Source organism: Toxotes jaculatrix, chromosome 23 (genome assembly GCF_017976425.1).
Source record: "Toxotes jaculatrix isolate fToxJac2 chromosome 23, fToxJac2.pri, whole genome shotgun sequence".
Classification (NCBI taxonomy): domain Eukaryota; kingdom Metazoa; phylum Chordata; class Actinopteri; family Toxotidae; genus Toxotes; species Toxotes jaculatrix.
This window is the reverse complement of record NC_054416.1, coordinates 11,566,710-11,580,107: the sequence shown is the minus strand read 5'-3', so window position 1 is coordinate 11,580,107 and position 13,398 is coordinate 11,566,710. Positions and strand designations below refer to the sequence as shown.

The 13,398-nt window shown below is 43.9% G+C and overlaps 1 protein-coding gene across 1 annotated transcript in view; it reads left to right on the top strand.

Moving 5' to 3' along the window:
* Positions 1-2,889, top strand: part of fgf11a (fibroblast growth factor 11a) — a 61,133-nt gene extending 58,244 nt beyond the window's left edge. The window contains exons 4-5 of the mRNA XM_041031155.1: positions 2,020-2,218; positions 2,747-2,889. Coding sequence (XP_040887089.1) covers positions 2,020-2,218; positions 2,747-2,889 — 342 coding nt within the window. The remainder of the gene's footprint in view (positions 1-2,019; positions 2,219-2,746) is intronic.
* Positions 2,890-13,398: the final 10,509 nt, after the last annotated feature.

Genomic DNA, 13,398 nt, shown 5'->3' with positions numbered 1-13,398 from the left:
AATGGGACAGTCTGTCACTTTTATAAACATAGAGTGCTTGTCAAGAGGAGCACTGTTGTTTTACAGTTGTGCAATGTTTATCAGTGGTTCTGCAGGGGGTTTCCAAACTTTGAAAAGAAAGAAAACCCTGGCGAGAAATGCTGTGTGGCTGCTTTACAGGAAGTGCAGTATCCAGCATTTTTAGAGCTTGACCGATACCAGGGAATAAAAGTCACGATACTGTATCTGGGCCTGTGCAGCTTTGAGTGTGAGCATTCTTTTCTTTAATCCGTCTCCCATGAGTCCTCCGACTTTGTTGTGCATTACTAAATCACCAGAGTAACTGTTTAAATGTGAGACAATGACTGTGAGGAGAAACAGATGCAAGAAATGCACAGTGTTTGAGTCTTAGCCGAGACATTTTTGTCTTGTTGTTGTACATATTGTATTTTCCTTGTATGATATAATGATAATTTTTTTTCTTTGGTTTAGTGAAAAGAAAAAAAGAAGGTTATCATGGTTTTATCTCAATGACCTTCTGATCCTTTCATTTCTGCTATTCCCGTCTGCAAAAAGACACAAAAACTCGAGCTGTCCCACACGATTGTGCAGTGGAGAACAAAAATATCCTGCTTTCATCAGAAAATCCGACTCTGCCTGCCTCTGTATCTTTCCTCTGTCGCTGGCTCGTGGTGGGCTCCCAGGACCATGATAATGGCTAATCGAAAAGTCCTCCTTTCTACAAGGTGGGCCATGGATTGGTGACGATACAGCCTGAACACACTCTCATTTGTACACACACACACACACAGACACACACACACACCCTACACATTACTCATATGGCCAGACTCAGTTTAATTCACGTAATTAATCAATTAATGAACTTTGAGCGTGTCTGTCTGGAGGGTGAATGTGAGCTGGTGATCAGGCTTTAATCCTGTAAAGTTCCCCTGAAATCTACACACACACACACACACACACACACACATGGAGCAGCGAAGATGACACGCATGAAACTGCAATGCAAACACAGTTAATGATAGCAATCTGATTACACCTTCCAAGAGAATCCAGACCTTTGGAATGTGCTCTGTGCTATTAGAGCCAAGTTAATAGGTGGGTGAGGAAATGAATGGCTGCCTAAGTGAATGGATGTGTAATTAAAGAATGGGCGATACAGTCAATGTAATTAGCTTGTTTATGTGTGCTACAATGGATATAGGCAGGCGTTAAGGCCCTGCGCCTGCGGTGGCAGAGAGAAGAGATAGGAGACGGAGAACAGGAGGAGGAGAGAGAGCGAAGGGATGAGGGGGGATGAATGAATGAGAGAGAGAGAGGCAGAGAGAGAGCGAACTCCTTATTCAGGCCTTTTCTGCTCACCCGTCACATCAAGGCTCCAAATCAATCCTGCAAATTGGTTTGTTCCTCGACAAGGTTACCAAATGACGGAGGGATAGAGGGAATGAAGTGGAGAAGGAGAGGCAGAATATGAGATAGAGAGGGAATATGTGAGAGCTGTAACGAGAGCTGGGAGGCGGGGGGGGCGAGTAGTGGTGGTTGGCGGGGTGGGGGTGCTCCCGGTGTTGACGTATTGTCTAATGCAGAGCTATGCGTGTGAGCTGAAGGCCGACAGCGGGGTCGTTAAACTGTGGAGGGGGTGAAGGATCTGGTTGATTGTTGTTTGTTACAGGTAAACTGAACGGGCTGAGTTATGGCATCCTGGCTCAAGAACCACTTCGTCCATGTGGCAAATAGGCGTGTGCACATGTCGGAATGAGTTTGTCTGCATCTGCGAGTGTGTGTGTGAGAGAGTGTGTGTGTGCAGTTTCTTGATGCAGCCACAGATGCTCCTGTAACCCTGTCACGATGAAATGTGGGGCCCATTTCCTCCCATTCCCAGCTGAGCCAGTGGAATTGGAGAGTAAATATATAAATAATAGAACAGATAAAAAATGGCAGATGCTCCAAATGTGTTATTCTTCCCCTCTGACCTGATGTGTGTGCTTCTTTCTCTGTGTGTGTGTGTGTGTGTTTCAGGAACACTTCACGCCGGAGTGTAAGTTTAAGGAGTGCGTGTTTGAGAACTACTACGTGACCTACTCGTCCATCCTGTACAGACAGACCCAGTCAGGGCGGGCGTGGTACATCGGCATCAACCGGGACGGACAGGTCATGAAGGGGAACCGCGTCAAGAAGACCAAGGGAGCTGCTCACTTCCTGCCCAAACTCATCGAAGGTACAGCAGATTAATAGTTCCTGTCTAAGCTGCTCTAGAGCCAAAGGCCAGTGAGCAGGATCCTCCAAGATGCTTTTATTTGGTCTCCATCTTTGGTGCTAAGTGCTACAGTTTCTCTAATATGTGGTGCACGCTCATGTAAATAAAGTTGTGTTTAATCAAGCATTTCAGAATAGGAGGGCATGCTGGTCTCTTGGTATGTAATAAAGCTTCCGTATATTCTCACTGTACTTATATCACGGTAACAGGGTAAAAATACAATCTGCAGAGGGTGGTGGGTGGTTGAGGTCAACAGGGACCCCGCATCAAATTTTTGCCCTGGGCCCCTTAAGCGTTTCATACTGCCATATTTATATCATTTGATTGTGTTTATGTTAAATATTTTTATTTTATTTCATTACATTAGTTGTTACTATAAGTAGTTGTGTTTAAGGGGTTAGACAAAAGAAGAAAAAAGAAAAAAAAAGCAGAGAGTAGCTGCACCCCGTTTCATTTGTTTTAACCTCATGCAACCTTTTCCCTCCCTAGTGGCCATGTACAGAGAGCCCTCTCTACACGACGTTGCTGAGCAGAGTCCGCCCAGGAAAACACCCAAGACCTCCAGTGACTCGCCTGTGCTCCAGAACGGCAAGAAGGACCCTCAATCCAAAACCAAAACCTCCTCCTCCTAGCGCTCAGAGACGAGGGAGGGAGGAGGAGTTGGGGGGAGGTCACGGGACACGGGGCACAGGGCACAGGGCACTGGGCACCAGCGGAAACCTGAAAAGGGTTGTTAGGGCTACCCTTCCCCCACCTGCTGCCTGCAACACTGACCCCATGAGAACTCTGTGTACCACAATGCACTGGTGTAAAGCTGAAGAGAAGGTCTGGGCAGAGTGGAGCTGGCCAATGGGAAGCCCCTTTTACCTTCACAGACCCCCCTCCCCGTCCTCGTCCACACCAGCCCCTCCACCTTCTTATTTAATAACCTCTGTGATTATCAGAGCCTGGGATGTAAAAGCAATAACTCCATGAAGAGGCGAACAGTCGCCTAGCATCGTAAAGCATGTCACCGCAGCGTGTTTAACCGGCTGGAAGGAAATCCCACACACATCCCCCTCTAGATATCATCGGTGACATCCTTCCAGTCAACCAAATATCCGATTAAAAGTCTTCCTGGTTTTACCACAACAGGTGCAACGGTTAAATCCGTCCCACTGCAGCACACACTTTACAAATGGGTTGTGTTTTTATTTCCCTGTAGGGTTCCATGCTAATGTTAGCTAACAGAGCCATGCAAATGCTAAGGCTGTCACAGAGACCCTTGCAGACTTTTGTTCTGCAGCCATCTGCTCAGTCCACATCTTCTGTGTGTGTCAGCGACTTTCGTGAGATGGCCTGGATACTTGTCAGCCTTGTTTGTGTGTGGATGCGTGTGCACGTGTGTGTGTTCCCTTCTTCTTCCATTCACCTTTGGCGCAATTTGATTAGTTTGTGACATGGACTCAATTTTCCACTCGGCGGCACAAGAAAACCCCTCCCGTCCTCTCTGGCTCTGTTAATGGAGTCTGAGGCTGATCAGAATCTTTCGACCCTTAAACGAGGGGCCAAGCGCTCCCTCAGCACCACACATAAACACACACACACACACACACTCATTATTACACTGACATTTACACACAGGCGTGGAGGTGTGTGTACGGCGTGCACACACTTTAGCGCCCTGATATCAGAAAATGATCTCACAACTTAACACGCTTAACACGACGACACGCATTGACGCACACAGGGCGACATGGCGGGGTGTGTGTGTGTGTGTGTGCAGGTTCTGGGAGATGATGAGGATATCATCAGTGAGATGGGGCACTGATGGAGCCTGAGTGTGTGGCTTGTGATTGCACTGCAGTAGCTTTCTTTTTTTTTTTTTGTTCTTTTTCTTTTTCACTGTTGCTGGCCATGCATCGCACAAACGCCCGGAGCCCACACAGCATCTGTGGACCCTCTGTCACTCTGCGTGTTATTCTTGTCTAAAAACACACAGGAAAATGTGTCTTACTTAATCACTGCATCCATAGTTTGCTTTCATGTGAATTTAAAACAATAATTTTGTCCATTCAGGAACAGTTTTAGATTTGTGAATTACTTTTGAGGCAAAGAGGGTTTAATGAAAGATGCTGTCATATTGCTATGGGAGGTGTAGGATCCAGTGTTTTTGGAGCTTGACTAATACTCGGGACTAAAAGTCAGCGTATCTCATCCTCTGCTGCTCTGACTTTAACCATTTCTTTTTTAATCTGCTCCCCAACTTCATATAAGTGCAGTACTAAATCACTGGAGTGCTCCTTCGAGTCTGTATTTGCTTCATGGATATGTTGCAACACCATGCTTCACTTTCACACACTCACTCAGAAGGCACTAGTTTTTTACTGCTTGCAGATGAGCAGCACCTAACACCTTTTTTTTTAATTTTATAAAAAAAAATCCTACAGATTTGCGTTAATATGTTTCTAATTACCTTAAATCCCCCCTGGAGACTTAAGTCCTTCTTTCTTTGTCATTTTACAAGTCCTGTACTGTTCTGAGCATGATTCTCGTGACTGTTTTGTTAGAAGGAAAACCAAAGTCATATATAAATAATGAATTTGATGTAGTATTTATATTATAAGAAGAATGATGATTCTAAAAAGAGGAAACAGAAAGATAGATGTGTTATACTTTCACATCATATTTTTGTTGTCAGTGTATATTTGGAAGATTCTCCTCTTAAAGAGAGTAACTAGTTATTTGAATATTTTATATGTCACTCTTCTCTTTCAGGAGACCTTGTTTTGTGTGTTTCCATTTGTTCTTTCCACCCAAAGGGAAAATCAATCATTTTTCATATCAAACTTTCATGGTACAATATGCCAGGCAGGGTAATTGCTTCTGCCTAATGTTTATGCATTGTGTGAAAGCGAGGGAGTACCGTGTGTTCAGGAAGCAGAGTGATGATCGAGGTCAGAGAGAGAGAGAGAGAGAGAGAGAGGGGAGAAGCAAAGAAAGGAAACAGGGAAAAAAAAGAGAGATTTTTAGGATTGAACACTTGTGATGATGAGCAGAACAAAAAGAGATTTAAGAGGGAATTATGGTAACGTGGACAGCCTTCCCTGGACACACACACGTCTCCTTCCGTGCATAATCCTCCTGCGCCCCTGTAACCTGTGGTTGTAAATAATAACAGCTGATAACCCGAGCAGAAAAGAGGCGAGCTGCTGAGCAGAGTAATCCTCTACCTGAGATGATGAAACAAACTTTACCTCTGCTTTCCAGAGGAGAGACGAATTGACTGAGGAAGGAAGGAGAGAGTGGGCAAATGATGACTGAAAGGAAAGGGAGGGAAAAAAAAGAGAAGATGGAGGGAGGGGTGAAGGGGAGAAGGGAAAGAGGAAAGGAGAGACTTGAAGGAGAAATGAAGAAAAGCAGCTTTCAGCTCTGTGAATTGCAACCGATTCGAGAGGCGTTCCCTTTATTTTTAGATTTATTCAAAACAAGTTACTGTTGAAACCTCCCTTTCACACTAAAGACCTTAATTAAACTGTTAAATAGACCTTCAGGTTGGTGTGTTTGACCAGTCACCCCCTATGGATCTCTAAATCCAGAACACAATGTTTGACTATTATTCGCAAAGTAATTACACAAATGTTTAATTAAATGAGGCTCCTGCCTACTGGAGCAGAATGAAGAGTGTCTGGGACTAGATGGAGAGATACTGTTAGGTGGGGGAGCGGCGGAGGAATTCAGCAAATAGACATAGCCATGACTTCTGTCACACCTGCTACTATATATTTTAAGGGCTGGGAAATCTACGTTGCAATATTTTCTTATATACGTGTCGTATTTGTTGTTTTCAGAGTTCAAGCAGACTTTGAATCAAGAGACAAGAAAAAGCTGTTAAGGAAACTTAAGGGCTAAAATAGTTCAAGTCATTTATGTGGGCAAAAGAAATGGGGGGGGGGAGTTCGGGGGCACTCCTCTGATTTTACACATAAAGGTCAGTCAGCTCATCATACCCAGCTCTGTGAAAAGTGTCTGCAGCTCTGGATGAGCTTTCCAAAGGTGTGTTCAAACAGGAAGCAGAGCAGATTTTCAAAATGACACGTTTCTCATGCAAATCTGACCACAGGACAGCTTTTGACATTTGGGAAACACTAACTGTGGCCATGCCATCAAGCCTGTTTTGGTTTTGGCTCGTTACGCATGTTTTCTTTACAAAACGAAGGAGCATCTGATGAAAGATGTTATTGCATTATGGCAAATAGTATGATCAGGTGTTTTTTTTTTTTTTGAGTTTGACCCATAACTAAGGACTCAAAGTCAGAACATCTCAATCTCTGCTGTTTTGATTTTGAAAATTCTGTTTAAAATCTGCAAGTGCAGCACTAAATCGCTGGAGTGCCCCTGTAACCCTCAGAATAAACGCAGCGTTTATTTTCTGTTAATGCCTATGTCTGTACAGATGCAAAAAAATAAATAGCACATGAGGTGGATATGTAAAGAAGCTCACCAGGAGCTCAGATCGGTCTCAGCGGCTGAGCGTCAGTCGACACTGACATCTAGTGAGCGATGGATTCATATCTCACCATCGAGACGTTCATACTGTGTGTGGACTCAGCGATTAAATGCAATCCAATACAAATGATCCATCAGCCACTTAAAGTTGCATCAGTCATCAGTATCTCACTTCTCCCGCTGTGGAATATGCAGATAGATTAGCTTTTTATTCCACTTTGCAGACTGTTATTTGAGTCGTCGGCCTCATGCTTTCCAGCCAGGATTCACCATGTATTGATGATTTTTTTTTTTTTGAGAAATCATATAAATAGTCATCTACTTTTTTAGCCGCATCTCTAAGCTAATTACTGCACGGCTGTGACAGATATTATCTTTTGTAAATCTGATTAATCCTAATAGATGTAACCTGTTATTCTTGGGTTATTTCAAGTGGGGCTGAAGACTTTAAAAGAGGAAGTGTGAAGATGTGTGTCCCGATCTGTTTGCGGTGTTATTGATTTCACTTTTACAGTTGCAGAAAAGTAGAATTACAAAGTCAATAACTGGGCGTGGAAAGTTTGCATGACTGCATGAGCGTGTGTGTGTGTGTGTGTATATCACAGACTTGTGTGTGTTTTGCTGTGTTCATGCTCTCCAGTTTTTTTTTTCTCTCTGCTGTACGTCCTTTGTGAAGTCTGAAATCAGCTTCTCTGTTCCAGCCTGTCTGCTCTCAGGCCTTCAGGCTTCACTTCAAACCATTCTGTGTGAATTACAGGATGTAAAGATTGCCTTTTATCTCGGCGGCCGTCTATCTGAGCACATGTTTGATTCGTGAAACCCCCCACGCCCCCCCCATGGCTGAATTTACTGCTTTTAACTTGCTGATAAACGTCTCTGGATTCAGCTCTAAATGTAAAACATTGGCCCTTTGCAGAGCTTGGTGTCCCCTTTTCTTTAGAGTGTATGAAAAAAGATGGCAGAGGTGTGAATGTGTGTGTGGATATCGAAAGGGGGTTAAATGATGAATATCTGATTCAGCTTCACACATCCCACACACACACACTTCTCTCCCCGGGGACTCCCTTCCCTCCCATTTCTCCCGAGTCAGGGCCCTCCCTGCTTACTGAGCGAATTACAGCTGCAGAGAGGGTCATCCAGGGTTGTGAAGGACTCGGAGAGAGAAGCATGTGTCACATACTGTAGTGTAGCTAACTTGTTCCCTCACAGCCTCCCTTTGAAGTTTCCACTTCCTCTCTGCCATCACTTTTGCAAACACAACTTCCCTTTAACCTGGAGGCAGCACGTACGTGTGCATGTTTGTGTGCAGTGTGTGTGCTGATGTACTCGCGCTCATACATCACACTCATCAGCTTTGGTCTTTGTGTGTAATCGTTGTGTAACTGTGATTGAATATCTGTGTATGTCCATTAGTGTATCCAAGAAGAGAGGGAATAAAATATGGAGAGAGATAAAGGGAGAGAGGAAAATAGAGGATAAATCAGAGGCCGAATCAATGAGCACGAGTCCTTGGGCAGAAAGCAATAAACTCCATTAACAAGGTGCAGCCACATTATCTGGAAGGGTGTGGAAAAAAAAAAAGATTAATATTGATATAGAAACCAACTGCGTGTTTTATTAGAGCTTTTATTTTTCTAACACTTTGCCCTTTTTGTGAGCTGGGTTTGCTGTTTAAGTGTGTATGTGTGTGTATGTGTGTGTGTGCGTGCGTGCATGTGTGCATTACTTTGAGGTGGAGTCCCTTCACCACATCTGCAATGCAGCAGAAAACACAAAAAAGAGAGGGAGGAAGAGAGAGGGCTCACGTGCTCCGACAAAAGAGTGATGCCGTCCTCGGACGGATTTTCTCTCCCTCTCTCTCTCTCTCTCTCTCTCTCTCTCTCTCTCTCTTTCTCTCTCTCTCATTCTCACTCCCTTTTTTTCCTTAGCTGCTTCATTAAAGAAAAAAAAAGTGCTTTTATATTGGAATCCAGACCCAAGCCCCCCTAATGTCACATCCTGTAAAGCATTAACCAACATATTAACTTCATACTTAAAAATCAGGCTGTGTTTTTTTTAAAGGCACACCCACAGTCCCCGGACACATCTGCATTGCACACAGCAGCCTGCACCAAGCCGGTGCAGATGTGGCTAACTGGGGGTGACCTTTGCAAACAGATCGTGGACGGACTTCACCTCTTACAAGCTGATGCACCACCAATGTTTAAATGGTGACTTTACACTGTAAACTATGCTAAAAATGTCTTTATTTACCCCCTTTCTCAAGTGTACTTTGTTTAGGAGTTGTGTTTTGGGTATTCCTCAGTGGAAGTACTGTGACTTGTAATGAAGTGATATGAGGAAATCTAATTATTGGTATCCATTGTGAGGCCCTTTATAAATCATTGTTAGTCTGTTCATGCGTGTTTGTTGATTTGATGTGTTTATTTTGCTGTTTAAATGCATATCCGTGTGTGTTCTCCTGTTACGTGACGTGGGATGTCGAACAAAGCGGCTCAAGCCGCGATGGAGGAATAACCGCCGAGTTCACCCGGACTGAAGGGTCTCAAACCTCTTCCTCCTGATCCCCCAGAATCCTCCAGCATTCACCTGTCAATCAGAGACTGACTGACTGACCTCTGACTTTTGATCTCTTAACGGGATTTTTAATTGGCTCACCTGCAGCATGTGGACTGCTCATTCACCGTCCGTCTCTCCCTCAAACGCAGACACACAAACACATCTTCTACCTGTGTGTGTGATTCTGTGATCAATCCTTGAAGGATTTTTTGACTTTTTTTTTTTTCCCCCTTTGTACTGCATGGACGATCCAACTTATTGTGACAAAGTCTTCCAGAAAAGATTTTAAGGAACTCACCATAATCTTACTTTCCTTCTTGTCTTCCAAATGCAAAAAGAGTGCTTCAGTCTTCCAGCTTTCAAAGCCACAATGACACTATTTTTGTATTCAAATGGGGCAAAAAATATATATCTATATATAAATATATATAAATATATCCATGCAAATGTGGTCAGGGGTGCAATAACTCCCCCTGTTGCTGTCGAGGTGGAACAACATGACTACAAAACACCATCCAAACCCATGGATCACTTGGAGAAAACGAGCTGAGAAGGACTATTGAGAGCCATGGGGGACTTGCAGTTAGAAAGTCCTGGGCTGAGGTAGAGGATTGCAGATGGGCGGGACTACAAGCATGCATGCGCCAATCATTTACTGGACACCTTCAAAGAAACAGTCCTTACCCAATATTTACTCTTAAACCCCTTAACGCCCCCCCCAAACCCCACCCCAAACACTCTATTATCCCAAACCCTTGTCTCTGCATTTGCAATATGATCTGTATTTATTTCTATAATAACTTACACAAAGTCAAGGGAGACGTATTATTGGATATAATTGAATAAAACAAACTAATATATTTGTATGATTGTAACTTTGGTCTTCTGAGAGTTTTTTTGGGTGTTGTGATGTCATTCCTATGACATGCAAAACACATACTGTAATATAGTACTACCCCACTCCCCCCCCAACTCCCCTCCCCACCCCGCCCGCCTTGTCCCAAACCGAAGCAACACAACTACCCCCCCCCCCTACCTGGCCTGAACTACTATTCCCATAATGCACAGGAAGCATCGCTTACAGGGGCCTCATCATTATGCATATTTGCTCTCGTGTGGAGCTACTCTGAGCACAGACCGGACGGAAACTGATATTTCACAGCATTAAATCAGAGCTGCAGCTCAGATGTGTCACAACATTGGCCGAGGCCCCAGGTATCCAAGGAATTTAAAGCAGAGCTGACCTTTGATAGAACCTGGAGCTGTAGCTTCCTGGCAGTGATTCTGTCCAAATGTTTGTTGATCATCTGAATCAGCGGTTCCCCTTTGTGAAAGCTCCCTCTGCGCGGGAGGCGGGGGAAAGCCTTTCATATCATTGCAATCGTAGGTTAATGATTTTTTTCTGAGGATGACGCTGTGTGTCGGTGCCTTCTCAAACCTACATGACCTTGATAAGAGGATTCATGTCACCGTTTCCTGATCCGCGACCTCCTGTGGTCAAGGCTTCTCAGAGATTGCAGTCATTACCCGCAAGGCCACAAGAGGTCACTGGTCAGCAAACTGTAAAAACAGGTTGTTGTTGTTGTTAGCAGAGACAGTGTGAAATGTGAGGTGATTCTTCTTAGAGAGAGTGCTGCACAGCTACAGCACCTTAGTGCACCATCAGGATGTCAAATGAAGGTCACCTCCTGGTCGAGACTACCATGCAGCATGAAAGGGAGTCCCCTGGATCCCCTTTTTTCCAGTGTCAGAATGAGGAGGCTGTGTTTGACAGTGTCCGCCCCACCTCTGAGTGTGTCTGTTCAAACTTGCTATAACCAGCTTGTCTTCTGCAGTGGAGGCTTTTCCTTTGTGTGAATGCAGCTTTAGCTCAGGTTCAAGCAGGAACAGTTAGGGTGCGTTAATCAAGGAATTTTTTCAGTCAATCAGAGCTGAGAGCTATCAGCTTAATGATGTGAGATTCTCAGTCTGCTGTGACGGGGGGGCTGTAATGAGGAGGAGTTGTTTTTTTTTTCTGCAGCTCAGCCAGAAAGGACCAGCTCACACTGTACAGAACGAGGTGAAAAGGTGGGGAGACACCCACGATGTGTGATCTGCATGAAAACTGTGCAGAGACAGATGCAGGTCTCTTGCTTGTTCTCTCTCTCTCTCTCTCTCTCTCTCTCTCTCTCTCTCTCTCTCTCTCTCTCTCTCTCTCTCTCTCTCTCGCTGCAAACTCTTAGTACACGTGATTCAGTAATGGAGATTAATGCATGCACTGGCATGGGAACAAGTTCAACAAACAAATACACATAGAGTATGTGTATTAGAGTATTAGAGTATGTGTGGGGTGGGGGTGGGGGGGGTGTCCTGACCTGAAAGAATTGAGGACAGAGATCTAAGATGGACTGGACTCAGAAACAGGATAGTGCTGCTCTGACCAGTCACTTGAAACCAGCAGGGATTACGCTGTGGGGTTTTGGGTGTCTCTCACACGTATACACACACAACTAAACACTGTGTGTGAAGTCCATCAGGTAAGTGAGGCAGCAAAGAGGTTGCAACATCCAGCTTGTCTGCCTAAATGCATCTGGGTCAAGGTTATGGATTTATGATAGCTCCGCTGAGCATTGTTGTTTTGTTTTTTGTTTTTTTTTTTTGTTTTTTTTTGTTGTTTTTTTTCTGAGGCTGAGAACACACAAACTTCATTTATGCAGGATGTAACTAGGATGAATACGCTTATTGCTGTGTGTGTGTGCGTGCGTGCATGCGTGTGTGTGTGTCAAGATGACACATGTCCCCGTTCAGCCCCAGTTTCCCAGTGACAGACAGCCTACCGCTATGAGTTACAGCCTGGCCTCGTTCACACACACACATGACTGTGTGTGTGTGTGTGTTTGTGGCTATAAACAGGCTGCCTGAGGGCTGAGGTTACAGTGGCCTATTTACAAGGGAGAATAGGCCACAATTACTGGCAAGAAATGATGGAGAGGACACGTTAAATGTGCAGGTAGAGGACAGAGACACATGAATGCATTGGAGGAACCAGTAAACAAGCACGCTGATATTTAGCAGGTATAATGTTTACTATGTTTACCATCTTAATTTGGCTTGTTAGTATCGTAGCAATGCTATTTCAGTCCAGTTATTGTTCATATTAGATCCATGTGTACGTATCCAAACGTATGTATTTAACAATCTGACTCATTCATGAGGTCAGAGCATGGACCGTCACATCTGTAAGTCACACAATCCGGCAAATTCCTCGCTTCATAATTTGCTTAATAGACATCAACAGATTGCTGCTGTCAGTGTGCGCCTGCGGTTTGGATTAATGGGAAATGATATGATGTGTGCTCGTACCCAAAAACATCTGTGCCATCATCACATAAGTAATGACAGATAATGGCTCTGAAATGTCAGGGATCGCCTGGGGACACAACAAAATTATTCACAGTTGCTCGTGTTTTGTCCAAGTGAAACCACATCTACTCTGGAGCTTCGCTCTAAAAAAAAAAAAAAAATTTGGAAATAATGAAGCAAACAAACCCTCTCATCTTCTAAGTTTATAGTAATTCATTTATGAATCATCAGCAGTTTAACGCCCCAAATGATGAGCATGGTGTTTCATCCTGAATCAGTATGTAAAAGCAGGAACAACATGCCCTTAATTGATAAAAATATATAAATTAAATAAAAATCCCTAAATACAATATGATGCTGCAGGTCAGGGAAGATCAAACAAGAAAATAATTTTAAATTTACCTTTAATAATTGTAGATTACTTAATTAATGTGAGGGTGTTTTCATTGGCTACTAAATCAATGATAGTTGATTTTCAAGTGGTAAAGCAGCTCACAGCATCTTCACAGTGACACTGTTGGCGACTGAAACAACATGCTAATGATGTCCTGTGTCCTGTAAGGTACTTATGCTATTTAAGAGCACTAATAAGGTATCACATTACATTACACCCATCACTGCTGTTTTCACTGAGACGCAGAGCAACTCAACTGTTACCTGCACTGACTCTCACCCAGTCTGTAGCATCCTCATCCTCTCTCAGCAGTGTACCAGTGCAGAGCAGACTCAGGTGAAGCACTTGCAGTATAAAT